This window comes from Podarcis melisellensis (assembly GCF_964234715.1).
Source record: "Podarcis melisellensis genome assembly, chromosome: 16".
Classification (NCBI taxonomy): domain Eukaryota; kingdom Metazoa; phylum Chordata; class Lepidosauria; order Squamata; family Lacertidae; genus Podarcis; species Podarcis melisellensis.
The window spans coordinates 40,481,953-40,498,475 of NC_138533.1; the positions used below are offsets into that span (position 1 = coordinate 40,481,953).

General features: G+C 56.9%; 1 protein-coding gene across 3 annotated transcripts in view; it reads left to right on the forward strand.

Annotated features, from left to right (window-relative positions):
• TTC28 (tetratricopeptide repeat domain 28) overlaps positions 1 to 14,868 on the forward strand; it is a 132,294-nt gene extending 117,426 nt beyond the window's left edge. For 2 of the 3 annotated variants that reach the window (XM_081892871.1, XM_081892873.1), the window contains 12 exons: positions 592 to 754; positions 1,896 to 2,036; positions 6,042 to 6,201; positions 6,910 to 7,089; positions 7,539 to 8,259; positions 8,888 to 9,012; positions 9,227 to 9,458; positions 9,587 to 9,663; positions 9,884 to 9,907; positions 10,195 to 10,324; positions 10,450 to 10,557; positions 10,996 to 14,868. In XM_081892871.1, the coding sequence (XP_081748997.1) occupies positions 592 to 754; positions 1,896 to 2,036; positions 6,042 to 6,201; positions 6,910 to 7,089; positions 7,539 to 8,259; positions 8,888 to 9,012; positions 9,227 to 9,458; positions 9,587 to 9,663; positions 9,884 to 9,907; positions 10,195 to 10,324; positions 10,450 to 10,557; positions 10,996 to 12,629 (3,695 nt within the window). In that variant the 3' untranslated portion in view covers positions 12,630 to 14,868. The remainder of the gene's footprint in view (positions 1 to 591; positions 755 to 1,895; positions 2,037 to 6,041; positions 6,202 to 6,909; positions 7,090 to 7,538; positions 8,260 to 8,887; positions 9,013 to 9,226; positions 9,459 to 9,586; positions 9,664 to 9,883; positions 9,908 to 10,194; positions 10,325 to 10,449; positions 10,558 to 10,995) is intronic. The other variant, XM_081892872.1, reaches the window with a different exon arrangement.
• Positions 14,869 to 16,523: the final 1,655 nt, after the last annotated feature.

Here is a 16,523-nt window from a genome sequence, read left to right on the forward strand (position 1 = left end):
ACTTCCTGGCCTCCATCCCTCCCTTTCTCTGTGTGGTTTTGCCTGGGGAAGCTGGACCAGGACCATTTGTCAGGCAGACAGAGGAGCCTTTGATAGAACCACCCTGTATTTGGGTTCTGAGAAACCTTCTTTATGGGCTGCTTGAAGACACAGGTGACTCCGGCAGAATGCGCCTGGCTTATCTGAGGCTCCTCTCCTAGCAGCACTCGTTCAGCTTCCTCATGGAAGGCTGTCTGCTGCAAAGCAAGGGGTGGGGGTCCTGGCTGCGCCCTGGAGAACCCTCTTTCCATGTCAGTGGCAGTTCCTCGTATTCTCTCCAGATGCAGGAGGTGAGGAAGAGGGAAGGCGGCCGTTTCTCAGCGTGACCTTCCTGCGGGGAGGGGGGTCTGACTGCCTGTTCATTGTTGGGAATAACTGAGGCTTTAAATCTTCCTGCCTTTTCCCACTTGCAGGCTGATGAGCAGAGGCCGTTTTCCCTTTGCACGCCCAGTTGCAGCAGAGATGGAGCAGGGCCCATCTAGCAGGTCTGGGGAGGAGGAGGAGGAGGTTTTGGCCCCTTGTGGCTCTCCTGATGTGGGGACTCCTTTTCAGGGATCTTGAAGTTCCACGAATGCTACCTGGGTGAGGGCCCGGCCGAGGGTTCCGGAGACTTCCAGGAGAACACCGCCAGCCTCCAGGCAGTCACCAGCTCAGCTCTCGAGCACCTCAGCGCCAGTGTGCGGGAAGCGCTGGGCGTGGACTCTTACTACATGCGGTAAGGGGGGGGGGCTTCAGGGGCAGAGGAACCACAGAGAAGAAGAGGGGGCAGCTTTCTCCCGGCAGCCACCGCCCAGGAGAGTGCCCCTTCCCCTTGCAGGCTCAGAGGGGATTGTTCCTGGCTGAGGCAATTCTCCAGCAGGTCCGTCAGGAGGTCCTGGGGCTGCCAGGGGGTGGGGGCGCTGCCTGTGAGGATTTGAGCCAAGGGAGCCCAGGAACACAGCCGGCATTCCAGCTGGGAGGAAGGCAAGCCTCTTTGGAGGATTCCTGGCAATTGGGGAGATTTGTGAGCAGAGTGTGAATGGGATTCCTTTCCTCACAGCTGCTGTCAGAGCCTGCCTGGAGTGCAGAGGCTGCAGCCTGGTCCTTGCAGAACCTTCCTGTCCTGTGAAGAGCAGGAAAATCTCTTTGGATCCTGCTCCATCCTGAGCCTCTGCCTGCCTGTGAAGGCTGCTGCCTTGGCATGCATAGGCCTTTGAGCCAGCTGCATTCATCGGGGGCAGCGGTGGGGGCTTGGGCTCTCCATGGCCAGCCGAAGAGGGGGAGGCATTCCCTTTTGCAGCAGACACAGAGCTCCCTTCCAAGCCCCCACCCTGAGCTTTCTGGCAGCAGCAGGAAGATTCCTCCACCCTCTCCTGCAATGTGCCTCCTAGTTCTCTGCTGCTGGTGGCTCTGCTGCTCCCCAGTCATGCCAGCAGGGCTGGCAGCAGCCCCTGCTCGGGGGGGGGGGGGCGGCAGGCCAGACCTCTGAGACCCCCCAGGAGTGTTGGCTGCCCTGAAATCTGTGTTGGGAGGAGAGTAGCATGCAGATGGGCTCTGTTAATTGATCTGTACTGGCCAAATGAAGGCGGTCAAGCCAGCTGCATTCTGAGAAGGGCAGCTGCAGTTGAAATTACCCCAAATGTGCTGAAGGGGAGGTTTTGAATTGTGACTGATTGAAAGCATCATGCTTTTTGTGGGGGGGGGGGGAGCAGAGAACAAGCTGGAATTTGAAAAGCAAAAACTCACCACAGCTGTTCCTTTTGTGTTGTTTGCCCAGCTATTTCTCTGGGCCCTGCTTGCTGCTGGGACCACAGATGCCCCCCCCCCCGTGTTCTCTCAGTTCCTGCTGACATTCCTGCCTCTTGTTCCTCTGCCAGAGCCTCGGCCAGCAGCGAAACTGAGAGTGAGGCAGGAGACATCATGGACCAGCAGTTTGAGATGATGAGCCACAAGCTGGACTCCACCTCGGACCCCACTGGCTTCCTGAGGATGGTCAGCAGGAACAACCTCTTCAACAGGTAGGGTGAAGGGAAGAGGAGAGCCCCGGGGGCCCCTGCCCTGCCCTCCTTGTGGGGCTCTCTCCAGCCACCCTCCTTCTATCTAGCCTCTCGGTTTCTGCCTGCTGAGACCCCCCCCCACTTCGCTGTCCAGGGTGGGGGCAGAAGCAGGCATTCAGACGTGGCTTGGGCAGAAAAGTGAAACCTCCTGGGGCTTTTTTTGCAGCCACATGGGTGGGGATTGGGCTTTCCCCCTCATTCCAGCCCATTCAGGAACAACAGTTACTTTAGACAGTTGCTGAACATACACAGTGCAATCTTTGTTTAAAAACAAAACAAAAACACAGCTAAGCTTGCTTCACTACTTTAAGAACATGAAATGTATCCCTGAAAACAACCATTTAGTATATGTATGAAATTTAAAGATATACCATAAATCACCTCTTACACGAGTATTGTGTGTATATGCAAAATCACATAAAGTCTAGAAAACAGTAAAAAAAGAAAAGAAATAGCTGCACTTATGGGTGAATGTGGCTCTTCATCTTCCTCCCCTCCTCCTCTTCGCTGGATGTTGCTTCAGGGTTGACCGATAGCCAGAAAAAGTGCTTGGCTGTGGTTCAGATCCAGAGGTGGGTTGCACTGGCTCATTTGGTGATGGTGCTGCTGGGTTCTTGACCAGGAACGGGGTGATTGGCAACTGCTGCTGCTGTCTCTTGAGTTTGTCAAACAATTCCTAGTATGCAACCCCACGGATTATCTTCAGACTGCATTCCATGGAGGGGGTCAAACACTGCAAGTCAGATCATTTGCCTGCGTTATGACTTGGAAGAGGTGAGAAAATTTCTGCAGGTTCCCACACGCTGGCTCATCCTGCTGACCATCCTCAACCTCATCCTCACATTCGGAACCTGATCTGACCAGCTCCTCTCGCTCTTCAACAGTTGATGCCTGTTGGTGCTCAGTTAGCCCTTCCACTTCTTCCTGGATTAGGCCAAGAAGGCCATCCCCTGGCCATCTGCACGGTGTCCTCCACCTGGAAATCCCTTGAAATGTGTGTGCATTCCTTCCACAAGTTCCTCCAGCGTGCGCTCACTGTTTCAGGCGCGACTGCATCCATGGCCTCTTTGATGTAAGTAATGCAATGGGCAATGTTGATGGACTTCCAGCATGCCATGAGATCAAGATCTGGAGCAGAAGGTGAGCTTTGTGTAAGCAGACTTGAAGCAGCAAATCCCATCTTGATCCAGATGCTGGATGAGGGAGGTCTCATTGGCCGGAGGAGAGAGACAGCCTCAACCTCGCTGTATGCTCAGCAGAGTGCCTTGCGGTGCCCAGGAGCATCGTCCTCAAGCAGCGGCTGTTTGACCTCCTGCTTCTCCTCCTCAAGGCAATGCCGCACTTCTGGAATGAAGCACTTGTGGAGCCAGGCCAGATAGGATGAAGAAGTCACCCAGGCCTTTTTGTTGGATTGCCAAAGCACAAGAAGGAGATTCTTTTTCTTCCAGAAGAACCTTGTCTTGTCTGCATTGAAGACTTGCTCTGGAAGATATGCCCTTTAGCTGCTCAGGGTATGCGTTCGTAGCCTCTTTGTCTGCAGATGCAGCTACCCCAGTCGTGCAGACATTTTTTAGGCTCAAGCAATGCTCAAAGCTGTAAAGCCAGCGGGGGCCGCCTCCAAAGTCCTTGGCAGGCTAGTCTGCATCTGTGGTGGAAGGTTGGAAGTGCTCATGGAGGCTGAGAGCCTTTTGCCACAAGGCACTCCCATCCCTAGGAGTGCATTTTTGGCTCGTGTCTTCCAACCACACGTTCAGTGCCTTCTCTGTCTTCATCAAAGCCTTGTCCCAGGCCTGTCTGGGCACCTTTGCAGTGAGCGGTGTGCTTGCTGCCACAGCCCCACAGATCTGCTTCTCATGCACCTCGATGGCACTTATGCTGGACGCATACAATGCTTCTTTGCTTTTTTGGTTGTGGTTCTTGTTATACTTCTTTATAGACCACCCTTTTCCCTGACAGGGACCAATGGCAGTTCACAGATAAAATTAGAACAGCTAAAAACATAGGGAGAAAATCAGTCATTAAAAACAATTGAACATTGATAGAGTTTAAACTATATATAATACATTAAAAAATTGATTTAAAACATACTGGTAATTACAGTGAAAACAACATGGCACCAGCCCTTTAATTGAAAGCAGTCAGTTCTCAAAAACCTGATGGAACAAGGTCTTTACTGTCCGGTGCAAGGACAGCAGGGAAGGAGCCAGTCCAGCTTCTCTAGGGAGGGAGTTCTAAAGTCTAGGAGCAGCTACCACCAAGAAGGCCCTCTCCCAGCAGTGGTTAATGGTGATGTCTTGCATTTGGGGGCCCTTCTGCAGTCTGCAACTCGCTGCAAACTCCACCACGCTCCTCTGACTCTCCAGCCACACCACAACTCTCTTGCAATGGCTGCTGGGATTGCCAGCTGTGCCCCCCCCGCTAAGAATTTATTTATTTTTTGATAATCCGTGTAAAGCTATGATCGTGAAAGTTGATTGTTTAGTTATTTAATTTCTTAATATATCAAAAATATCTCTGACTGGTGTGCAGAAAACTGAAGCAACAACAGACAACTTAAACAAAATAATATTACAAAATACACCACTATGTAGAGAAATGTTACCTTAATGCAAAGGTACTGATATATATAAATCCGCATTGATTCATTTTCCTTTTGACCCACCCTCCCTCTCAGCCTCCAGGGTCCAAAAAGTTAAATCAGCGAAAGATGTGATCTACTCATAAAAGGCTTCATTTTGTTCAAAGGGTAATTAACAATCTATCCAGGTGTTTGAGACAGAGCAGCTGTGTCTGAAGGAACTTCGGTGGCAGCTCCAAGGTTTTGAGGTTGGGAGAATAAGGGGAACAGAAACCATCAGTGCTGCAGTAAAATGGAAGAAGGTTTTTTATCTGGTTTAGAAGTAGTTTGTAGACTCACAGTGTTACCATACAAAAATGAAGTAAATGTTTAAAAATTTAAAACGCAAAAAATAAACATTCTTACAACGATGTTGTTTTGGTTATTTATTAAATTTACATACTGCCCTTCACCTGCAAATCCCAGGGCAGTTCACAACAGAGAACCCCCCCCCCCAAAACAAAAAAAAGGCAAAACTAAATGCAGTCGTTTTACCGGCAGTAAAGGGGCCCGTCCAGGTCTCCATTCTGCGTGTGTCTTCCTGGCGGCAACGTTCCGTGGGGAGGGAAGCAGCACCTTGCAGGGCCTGGAAGAGCGTGCTTGCCTTGCGCCCTGCCAGGCCTCCCTTGCTCTTCATTAAGCTGTCCCCCCCCCCCAACCTGTCCCTGGGATAAATTCTTGGTCTCACAAACAAGGCAGGAGGGTGGAGAGCTGCTGCCCCCTGCTGGCTGTTCAGAGCCTATGCTGCTTCCTCCTCTTGCATCTCAAACTCGTCTCTGTGTGGTGAGCAGCCATGAAGTCTGGGCCCTTTGGGAAAGGAGATGCAGAGGGAGAGGGAGCCTCCCTGGGCAGTGCCCGGTGTCCCCTCTCCAGCCAGGCTTAGGAGACGGACCACCTCCCTGCCCCCAGCTAGCAAGGTCGCTCAGCTCTTGGGGCAGACTGAAGGGATCGGCTGTGGTTGGCATGGGCGCAGAGGGAGCTGCCTCCATCCTGCGGGTTCTCACCAACTGGGGCTTCAGCTGCCCTTGAAGTGGACCCATGCCATTCTCCCCAGGTCAGAGGTGGTGACCGCTGCTTCACTCAGCCACTTGTGCTCAGCTGCAAAATGTTCCCCCCTGGAGGTTGTGCCAATGCCGTGGGGCATGGGCTAGCTTCTGGAGAAGAAGCAGGTGCCAGGAGGTCCTGGCACTGGGCTGATCTGCCCCCCAGCCCCTGCCCCCTGTTGCATTCCAGCCAGTGCCCATGGGCACCTCAGGAGGGGCAGCAGAGCCCTCCACTTCTGCTGGGCTTTTGCCAGAGAGGTTGGGGTTCTAGACCTGCAGCGCTCTCCCTCTCCCCGCTCTCCACAGGAGCTGCCAGAGCATGAACAGCCTCTTCAGCGGAGGAGGCCCAGCGTCCCCAGCCAAAGAAGCCGCCTCCTCCTCTTCCTCCTTGCCCCGCCGGCTCAGCTCCTTCAGCAAGTCCCCCCTGCGCTCCCTCTATGACCTGCTGATTGGGCCCATGGAAGGGGTAAGTCCTGGGCAGTGCCTCCCTTGGAATAGCACTGCTGGGAAGCAGGAGGGGGGTTGCAAGACTCTGGACACTGCTGGGAAGCAGGAGGGGGGTTGCAAGAGGGTCCTGGTGGGGCGAGGTGGGGTGGCTTCCCTTTATGGGATTCCTTCTCTTTGGCCTGATGTGAGGGTAAATGAAACCTTGGTTGGCCACCAGTTTTGTCCCACTCCAGAAAGGAGAAGTACGGAGCTGAAGTCTTTCCTGCCTTCTTCCTCCTGGCCACCTGCTGTGGTGGCGACGTCTTGTCAGGGAGAGTCCTGGTTCGGCCGCTTGCGAGAGAGTCCCAGGCAGGCAGGCAGGCAGGAGAAGTGGGTGGCTCTGCCTCTCTCCCCAGACCTCCTTCTCCTGGGCCTTGGGGTCTTTCATTAGCCACTAACCTGGGTCCCCTCTCCCCTTGGCCTTGCTGCCTTGCTCTGTTGTGGGCAGCTGGGCTCCCTGGGTGGCAGTGGCGGGGGGCGTGTGCAGGAGGAAAATGCAGCTCAGCCTGGCAGTTGGGGAACTTGGCTGTGAGGGTGCTGTTTTAATAATTCTGAATGGCTTTGGTTTGTTTTGTGCCACCCCAGACACCTTTGGGAGGCAGGGCAGGTGTGTTCTGTGTGTGTGTGTTCCAAAAGATCTCTGCCTCCTCCTCTCTCCCTCTTCCCTCCCTCCCTCCCTCCCTCCCAGGGCCTGATGCACTCCAGTGGGCCGGTCGGCCGCCACCGGCAGCTGGTCCTGGTGCTGGAAGGGGAGCTGTACCTCATCCCTTTTGCTCTCCTCAAGGGCAGCTCCTCCAACGAGTACCTGTACGAGCGCTTCAGCCTCATTGCAGTGCCCTCCCTCCGCGCCCTGAACCCCAGTGCCAAGGTAGGCTGCCTGGTCCCCCACTTCTCCTCCGCGTCCTCTGGGCTCTGGGAAGCTGGTGGGGCAGAGCCGCCCCGTTGCTGTCCCATAGCGGCAGGGAGTCCTACCCCCCACCCCTGCCTCCCTCTTGTGACCCTCCAAGACCCCCAAGCCACTTTTGTTCCAGTGGCAGGAAGGTATAGCCCTGGGTCTGCCCCCCTGTTCTTCCCCCTTCCACCCCACAGCTCCCTGGCCCACTTTGCAATGCCAACAGCACCAACCAAGGACCTGCCAAGCCACAGCAGCACGTAGAGGGTGCAAGTGCCCAGCTGGGAGGCAGTGAGGGGGCGAGGGAGTTGGTCCTCCGACCAGCAGGGGTGGCCCCGTGGTCAGGCATTCCCTGTGCGGGGCTTGCTGGTGTGAGCAGTCCAGCCCCGGGGAAGGTGACACAGCCTCTCCTTCTGCCCTTCCAGAGCCAGGCCAAGAAGGGTCCCTCGGCGTACGGCAGCTCCCCTGCCATGGCTGCCGTCATCGGCAACCCCAAGCTGCCCCCCTCGGTGATGGACCGCTGGCTGTGGGGGCCCATGCCCTCCGCCGAGGAGGAGGCCTACACAGTTGCGGAGCTGCTGGGCTGCCAGCCCCTGGTGGGCAGCATGGCCACCAAGGAGCGGGTGATGAGCGCCCTGGCCCAGGCCGAGTGTGCCCACTTTGCCACCCACGTCTCGTGGAAGCTGGCCGCCCTGGTCCTGACGCCCAACGCCGAGAGCCTGGCGGCCAGCAGCAAAGGTGCTTTCGGTAACTCCTACACCATCCCGGAGTCTCTGCGCATGCAGGACGACACCAGCGACGCAGAGAGCATCTCAGACTGCCCGCCCCTCCAGGAGTTTCTGCTCACGGCAGCCGACGTGCTGGACCTGCGCTTGCCTCTCAAGCTGGTGGTGCTGGGCTCCTACCAGGAGTCCAACGGCAAGGTCACGGCCGACGGCGTGATTGGGCTGACAAGAGCCTTCCTGGCGGCTGGCGCCCACTGTGTCTTGGTCTCCCTCTGGCCGGTGCCCACGGCCGCTTCCAAGGTGTTTGTCCACAGCTTCTACACGGCGCTGCTTGGAGGCCTCAAGGCCAGCGCAGCACTGGGAGAGGCCATGAAGATGGTGCAGAGCAGCAAGCAGTTTGCCCACCCCTCCAACTGGGCAGGTGAGGAAGGCTCCTGAACATGGCGCCCACCCCAGACCAGGAGGTCACTGCGGCTGTGAATGTCATGAGCCGAAGGTGGCACTGGCACAGCTTGGGGGGCTGGGTGCTCCCCCTGCCCTGCCCTTGCCGCGGGTCAGAGAGGGTGGTTCTTACCCCTGAGACCATGTGCAAGGCAAGCATGGCCAGCCCACCTATAAGGCAAGGTGAGGGGCCTGCCTCAGGCGGCAGGATCCACAGGTACAGCAGATCTCACCTCCAAGGAATGGCAACGATGGCACATTCCTTGGAGGTTGGATGTGCCACCCATGCCGCCTCGATAAGTGGCCTTTTGGCGAGTAGGAGGGACTGCTGGTATCTGTGCACCCCTTGGGAAGAGGTGGCAGGGGCTGCCTTTGGGGGTCTCTAAGTCTCAGCACCGGCCCGGCGTGATTGAAAGTGGGCCGCTTTTGCCCCTACAATGCCCTCTGATTCCCACTTCAAGTGATTTTGCAGCCCCACCTTGTTCCCAAAGCAGATCACCTTCACTCCCCCTTTGTTCCCTGGCAGGAGGGGGCAGCATTTTGTGGTTTGCCTTGGGTGCCAAAATGCCTTGGGCAGGCCCTGAGAGTGAGACTTGTCCCCGCTGCAGGCTTCATGCTGATTGGGAGCGACGTGAAACTGAACAGCCCTTCCTCTCTGGTTGGCCAAGCCCTGACTGACATCCTGCAGCACCCAGAGCGGGCGCGCGATGCCCTGCGGGTCCTACTCCACCTGGTGAGGGTGCAGCCGCTGCCTCAGAGGAGCTGAGCATGTGGGTGGCGAGAGAAGCGGCAAGGAAGGGGCTGGCTGTGCTCACTTCAAGCCTTGAGCTTCTCTGGGGCTCTCGCCAGATGCGGGGCATGTGGAGCCCCTCAGGAGCCTTCCTCTAGCTTGGGGTGGGGCAGGGCGGGAGGCGGGAGGGAGCTCACACACTCTGCTTTGTGCATAGGTTGAGAAGTCCCTGCAACGGATCCACAGCGGGCAGCACAACTCCATGTACACCTCCCAGCAGAGTGTGGAGAACAAAGTGGGCGGGATCCCAGGCTGGCAGGCTCTCCTGACCGCAGTGGGCTTCCGGCTGGACCCCCCAGCCAGCGGGCTCCCCGCAGCTGTCTTCTTTCCCACCGCAGACCCCGGGGACCGTCTCCAGCAGTGCAGCACCACGCTCCAATCCCTGCTGGGTGAGGCTCGGGCAGAGGCTGGGCAGGGCAGCCTCTGGGCCCCTCTGGGGCACCCAGGGCCTGGGGTGGGGGTGAGGGCGGGACTTTTCCCCAGAGTGATGGGACCTCTCTGCCTCTCTCCATGGCAGGTTTGCCCAATGCTGCCCTTCAGGCCCTCTGCAAGCTCATCACCGCCTCTGAGACGGGAGAGCAGCTCATCAGCAGGGTGAGTGGCGTGTCACCCCGCCCCCCCAGGCCCCTCTGGCAGTGATCACTGGGGCCAGACAAGGAGCGCTGCCTGACGCCCAGCGTGCTGCAAAGGGAGACCATCAGGCTGCTGCCTGAGCACGCCCTCTCCTGGCTCTAAACACCTCCCTCTCTCTCTCTCTCTCTCTCTCTCTCTCTCTCTCTCTCTCTCTCTCTCTCCTCCTTTCTGCTTCCCAAAGGCTGTTAAAAATATGGTAGGCATGGTGAGTATCAGAACCCTCCCTTCAACCCCCGTCTCCCATCCTGCACCTGAGTTCTGGGGTGGGGGGGCAGCCTTCTGCTTCCCTCCTTTGTGTCCTTTTCAGCAGCAGCAGCCGCAGCCTTGCTTTCCTCCCTGTCCCCTGGAGCAGCGCATTCCTTGCTCTTTCCTTCCTCCTGCTCCTCCCTTGGCTGGCCTCCAGAGAGGAAGGGGGCAGGGGAGGGGGAGGAGAGTCGAGCTGGGCTGGCCTGCCTCTAACTGCTTCTCCTTCCTCCTCCTCCTGCACTCCAGCTCCATCAAGTCCTGGTGCAGCTCCAGGTGGGAGAGAAGGAGCAAGATTTCTCCTTGGCCCCCATCCAGGTCTCCATCAGCGTCCAGCTTTGGCGACTGCCAGGCTGCCACGAGTTCCTGGCAGCTCTAGGTAAGGCAGGGGGTGTGTCTTTGGGGTGCCAGCCGGGAGAGAGGGCAGGACAGGTCCTGCTCCAGGGGCTGCCCACTGGGCCCCTCCCTGTGGGCTCCCGGCCTTAAGCCACGTCTTGCTTGCAGGCTTCGACCTGTGCGAAGTTGGCCAGGAGGAGGTGATCCTGAAGACAGGCAAGCAGGCCAGCCGCCGGACGATGCACTTTGCTCTGCAGACGCTTCTCTCGCTTTTTGGTGAGGCTTCTGCCTGGGAAAGGGGCGTCTTGTGGCTGGGATGGTGGGCAGGGGAACACAAGCTTCCTGCACGGGGAATGTCCTCTAGCAGCTGCCCAAGAGATTGGGCGGGGGCACCAAGGGGCTGGGAAAGGAGGGCTGGGTGCCACCGCTCCTTTGCTCAGCTGTTGCTCTGGAACTTCGCCTGGTCTTTTTGGCAAATGGCAACCATGCCTGGGTGGCCGGTAGGACAAGCGGCAGCAGCTGGAGATACTGGGCTGGGGTGCTAGCCAGCAGCATGTGGCCCTCGGGGGGCTCCTGAGTGCTGAGCAGTGGGGACTCACAGCTTGGCTCCAAGGGGTCAACCCCAGTAAGAGCGCTTGAGGCTGTTCCTCTCTGAGCCCTGGAGAGCCCCCCTGCTGCCTCCTTGGCTTTCATGCCCCTCTCTGCTTTCTCTAGACTCCACGGAGCTCCCCAAACGACTCAGCCTGGACAGCTCCTCCTCCCTCGAGTCGCTGGCCTCTGCTCAGTCCATCTCCAACCCTGGGCCGCTGGGCTACCAGAACCCGCCCTTCTCCCCGCCATGCCCCGACAGCCTGGGCTCCGACGCCATCTCCGTCTACAGCCTCAACTCCATCACGTCTTCCATCAGCTTTGCTTCCAAGCCCGAGTGTGGCGTGGCGGAAGGGGGCGGCTCCAGGGGGCGCCTGGACCCCGAGAGGCCCAAGAATGCCTATCCCCAAAGGGCTGCCCCGCCCCACGGGCAGCTCTCGCCTCCAGGCAGTGCTGTCCCCAGCAAGGAGGAGGAAGACGACGAGGAGTATGAAGGCTTCTCCATCATCAGCAACGAGCCTCTGGCGACCTACCAGGACAGCAGGCGGGGGCGCTTTTCCCCTGACCACAATCCCTCCCGGACTCATAGAGGCAGAGGCGTTGTGGTCTCGGTCAGTTCCAAGGGGAGTGTCAGCTCTCCCAACTCCCCTGTGAAAATGGCTCTTATTCCCAGCCCAAACTCCCCTTTCCAAAAGGTTGGGAAACTGGCCAGCTCGGACACTGGCGAGTCGGACCAGTCCAGCACTGAGACAGACAGCACCGTCAAGTCCCAGGAGGAGAGCGCGCCCCCACTGGACCCCCGCGAGTTGGCCCAGAAGATCCTGGAGGAGACGCAGAGCCACCTGCTGGCCGTGGAGCAGCTGCAACGCAGCAGCCAGCTGGCACAGAGCAGCAGCAGCCTGGACCCCCTCCCCAGAGCCCCCCTGCTGCCCACGGGGCGCGCCTCCTCCTTCCGCTCCTCAGAGACCAGCGCCTTCAGCAGGCCTCGGTGCTCCAGCCACAAGGGCCAGGCCTCCCCTGCCCCCCTCCGGCCAAAGCCCCCTGCCAGGAGCTCCTCCCTGCAGAAAGTCAGCTCTGGCTACAGCAGCCCCACCACCTCCGAGGCCTCCCACCGAGAGGAAGGGGCTGGCCCCCACAGCAGCCAGCCGTCCCCCACCTCCGAGCCTCAGGGGGGGTTCCTGCCCGGGGAGCAGCAGCCTCTGTCGTCCTCACCCTTCCGGCTCAAATACCCCAGCTCCCCCTACAGCACCCACATTTCCAAATCGCCCAGGAACGCCTCCCCAAGCTCAGGGCACCACTCCCCGGCCGGCAGCACCCCCTCGCCCGCTCTCTCCTACTCTTCCGCCAGCTCTGCCCGCTCCAGCCCCGCCGACGCCCCCTCCCTCGACAAGCTCAAGATGGCCGCCATCGATGAGAAGGTGCAGGCCATCCACAACCTAAAGATGTTCTGGCAAAACGCCCCTCAGCACCCCACGGGGCCCCTCAAGATCTTCCGGAGCTCCTCGGGGAGGAGGGACGTCCTCAGCTTGCTGAACTTGTCTCCGCGGCACGGCAAGGAGGAAGGGGCCGACAAACTGGAGCTGAAGGACTTATCTGCCCCTCGGCCACTTTCTTCCCCTCAGAGGGGTGCCCCCAATGGACACACCAGCCCCCTGGCCCCCCCGGCACAGGCCCCAGCCCCCACCAGCACCCGGCTGCCCTCTGGGAATGGCTACAAGTTCTTGTCGCCAGGACGGTTCTTCCCCTCCTCTAAGTGCTGAAGCCCCCGGCCACCTGCTGTGCTGGTCAGGAGCCCAGGGCCTTGGATGGGGCAGAACCTCGGGCAACGAGCTGGGAGGGGTGGGCAGAGGCGGATCCAGGCACTCAGTGAGCTGCCTGGGCAGAGGCCAGAGCTGTGGATTGGTGCCAGCTGGCAGCTTGCCTCCTCTCAGCCCCCCCCCCCGGGTGCCGGATACCAGCTTCCAGAGTCACCAAGGACTGGAGTGGGAGGAGGGTGTTCTAGCAGGCAAGATTCACAAACAACTCTCTGTGGCGAAGAGGCACAAGCCTCTATTTGATGCTTCTGGGGAGGTGGGTTGCTAGAAGTGGGTTGGCACTGCCCTTTTCTGGGAGATGCAAGTGTGGTCTTGTGGTCGCCTGCCCTCCAGGGGTCTTCTCTGGAATGACTAGACCCCGCCTAGAGACCTTGTCTGGCTGGGACAGGCAGGAGGATCCCTTGGGTGCTGGCGCTGGCGCAGAGTCAAACCACAGCAGGCTCTGTCCTTTGCAAACGCTGACGCGACTCTGCTCTGGGGCAGTAGCTGCTGGCCTGGAGGTCCAGGGCCCCCCATCTGGCACCAGGCCTCCTGCCTCCCTTTGCCACCTTGCCTCCTCCTGGGGGCTTTCCCTTGCTCACCTGATTTGGGTCAGACACCAGGCTCCGCGTCCCAAGCACAAAGGAGAGGTCCCCCTGCTCCTCTCCCCACCTTCCTCCCCCACATCCCTATTACTGTGCCAGGGGCTTTGGGTTTCTGAAGGCAGGAGTGTGGGGGTTGCCAGGAGTTGCCCAGCTTGCTGCCACATGGGGAGCAAGTGTTGGGGTTCCTCTCCTTTCTTTGGTTTTCTTTCTTCACATTTCCAAGCTATGCAGCTGCGAGGGGAGGGCGGAGCCTTCGTCCAGGCCAGGAGACGCAGGCGGAAGCCAGAGAGTGGGAAGACAGGGCAGGTCCCAGCAGGCCGCTTGCCCATCAGTGGGATCCCAACCCTTGGGGGGGTCCTGCCCATTGGCTGGTGGGTGTGGTGGGCCTGCCCCCCAAGGCCCAGCCTCTTCCCTCGTGGGTGCGAGCTCTCGGGAGCACCTCTTGGTCTTCGTCTACTCTATGCAAAGCCACTCTGCAGGCAGCTGCAGGAGGTTTTCTGCAAAATCTTGGGAGGGCCTGTAGCCCCGCCCCCCCTGCAGCCTGCAGAGCTTCTGTGCTTCCCTCCTTGCTTGCTTCTTAGGCAGAAGTCTAAGCAATGGTGCTTTCATGGGCTGCCGCCCTCCTCCACCCGCTTCCTGGTGGTGCCAGGTGCTGCAGCCTCCAGCCTTCTCAGAATGCCAGTTCTTCCCTTGAGGGGGGAAGAGGGGGCTCCCTGCAGGGCCCCTTTGGCCTCAAGTTCCACGTTCAGCAAAGCCTCACCCCTCTGCCCCCACCCTGGCTCTCACCTCACTCCTCTGCTCCCCGTGAGGAGGAATCGACCAGGTTTGTCGCTTATAAGGGGAAATTCAGGAAGGATCATATCTCTGCACCCCAGGAATCTCTCCCCTGTGGAGCCCCTCCTCGTTCGTCGTCCTCCTTGTCGTGTTTGTGCATGTCTGAGTGACAACACTGCTTCTCACAGTGAGCAATAAGCGTTCAGTGTGATGCCACGTACAAGTCCCCTCCCCTCTCACACACACACACGCACACACACACACACACACACCCCTCGCCAAGAGAGGGCCCTTCCATTTGACTCAAGGCTGCAGAGGTCCCCGAGCCACCTGGGCTTTGGTCTCTGTGGGGCCCAGAGCTGGCCAGAGCATGCTGCCCGCTCCCCTCCTGCGCCAAGGCCCTCGCCCAATCTAGGGTCATGCTGGAGAACTGAAAGGTCTGGGGGAGGGTGGTTTCCAGAGGCCCCTCCCCCACCTGCTTGTGTCCATTGGGGGTCTTGTGGTCCATCTGCTCTGCCCCTTGGTCATGTGTTCTTCCCTTGAGGGGAGGATCCTGGCACACACACACACAAAGACACATGCTGCCTCCCTGCCTGTCCAAAGCTGGCTGGTCCTCTGCACTCTCTGATCTTTATGCAGCATTTGCCATGTTTGGCCTATATGGACTTTTTTGTAAATTAAAACTCCCGTTTCCAGACAGCATTAAACTTTTTATATTACGAAGTTTACCATGTAAAAAGAATTTCATATTTTTATTGCAATTCCTAAGGCATTTGGCCGCCTCCTTTGTGATTTCCTTTGTGTCTATTAAAGCATGAGATCTCTCAGCTCCTGTGTTCCTTGTCTGACATAACTGGCTCTTGGCTTCCCCAGCAGCGCACAAAGGGGGGGGGGGAGCTTTGGCTGCTGAGCTGGAAGTGAGGAGTGGCAGCCACGGCTGTCCTGCACCTCGACTTTGTGGGGCCCACCCCTTCCTTCATCCTCTCCCTCTGACCCAGCATGGGCTTCCTTCTCCAAGATGCAAGAGGGCTTCATGTCTCTGCCATTGAACAGGATGCCAGGCAGATGTCGGGGCCCCTCTTGGGAGGAGCCCAGCCGCTTGCTTCCACTCCCACTCAGACCTTCTCCCAGCTCCTCCTTCCAGGGGTGCTTTCTGCTGGGAAATTGTGTTGCAGCCCCAGGCTGAGCAAGGGGGAACTGGAAGCTGCCTGTTGTTCTCGCAAGGGCAGCCACTCTGGCCCCTGGCACACGCAAAGGCACTTGGAGGGCCAGGAGGGGGTGGGGTGTTGTTATGATGAAATGTTGATGCTTGCTCACCAAATTGCACCTCAAATGAACAGAAGCAATGGATGGGTAGTCCGCCTTCACAAGCGCTCAATGAATCCCACTTGCTTTTAAAAAAAATAATATTTATTAAAGTTTTAAAGGTTACAGAAAGAAAAAAGAGAAAACACAAAATTACACAAAAACAAGACAACATATCACAATAAGGAAAAAGAGAAAAAAAGAAAAAACAGAAAAATAGAAACAATTAAAAAACACAACGAACCTTCCCATAACTTATCTTTCATTTGCTTGTTTCCTTGACCTCACACCTCCCTTTTTGTATTCTAGTTCGGTTAGCTATTTCAGCAAATCCTTTCCATCTTTCCCAGTTTTTGTCCTATAATTTATCTTAATATAATGTAACTTTACTTTCCCTCCTTTCACCAATTAACAGTCTATTTTTTCTTAATCCTTTATAACATTTCTGCTAAAACCACATAACTTCATTCCAACATCCTTCTAACCATCCTTAATTTTACAATGTTTCTGTAAATAAACTTTAAATCTTCTTCCACCGACTCTTCTCCCTGGTCTCGGATTCTGCCAGTCATTTCCACCAGTTCCATATAGTCCATCACCTTCATATGCCATTCTTGCAAGGTGGGTAGATCTTGTGTCTTCCAGTACTTTGCAATAAGTATTCTTGCTGCTGTTGTTGCATACATAAAGAAAGTTCTATCCTTCTTTGGCATCAATTGGCCGACCATGCCCAGGAGAAAGGCCTCTGGTTTCTTCAGAAAGGTATATTTAAATACCTTTTTCATTTCAAAACAAAAAAAATTCCTTCCAGTAGCACCTTAAAGACCAACTAAGTTAGTTCTTGGTATGAGCTTTCGTGTGCATGCACACTTCTTCAGATACATGTGCTTTAAGGTGCTACTGGAAGGAATTTTTTTTGTTTTGACTATGGCAGACCAACACGGCTACCTATCTAACTTTTTCATTTCATTATAGATCATCTCCCAGAAAGTCCTTAATCCTTGGGCATGTCCACCAAAGGTGAAAGAATGTACCTTCAGTCTCTTTACATTTCCAACATTTATTATCGGGCAAATGGTAGATTTTTGCGAGCTTGACTGGTGTCATGTACCACCTGTATATCATTTTCATTATATTCTCTCTTAAGGCATTACATGCCGTGAACTTCATACCTGTG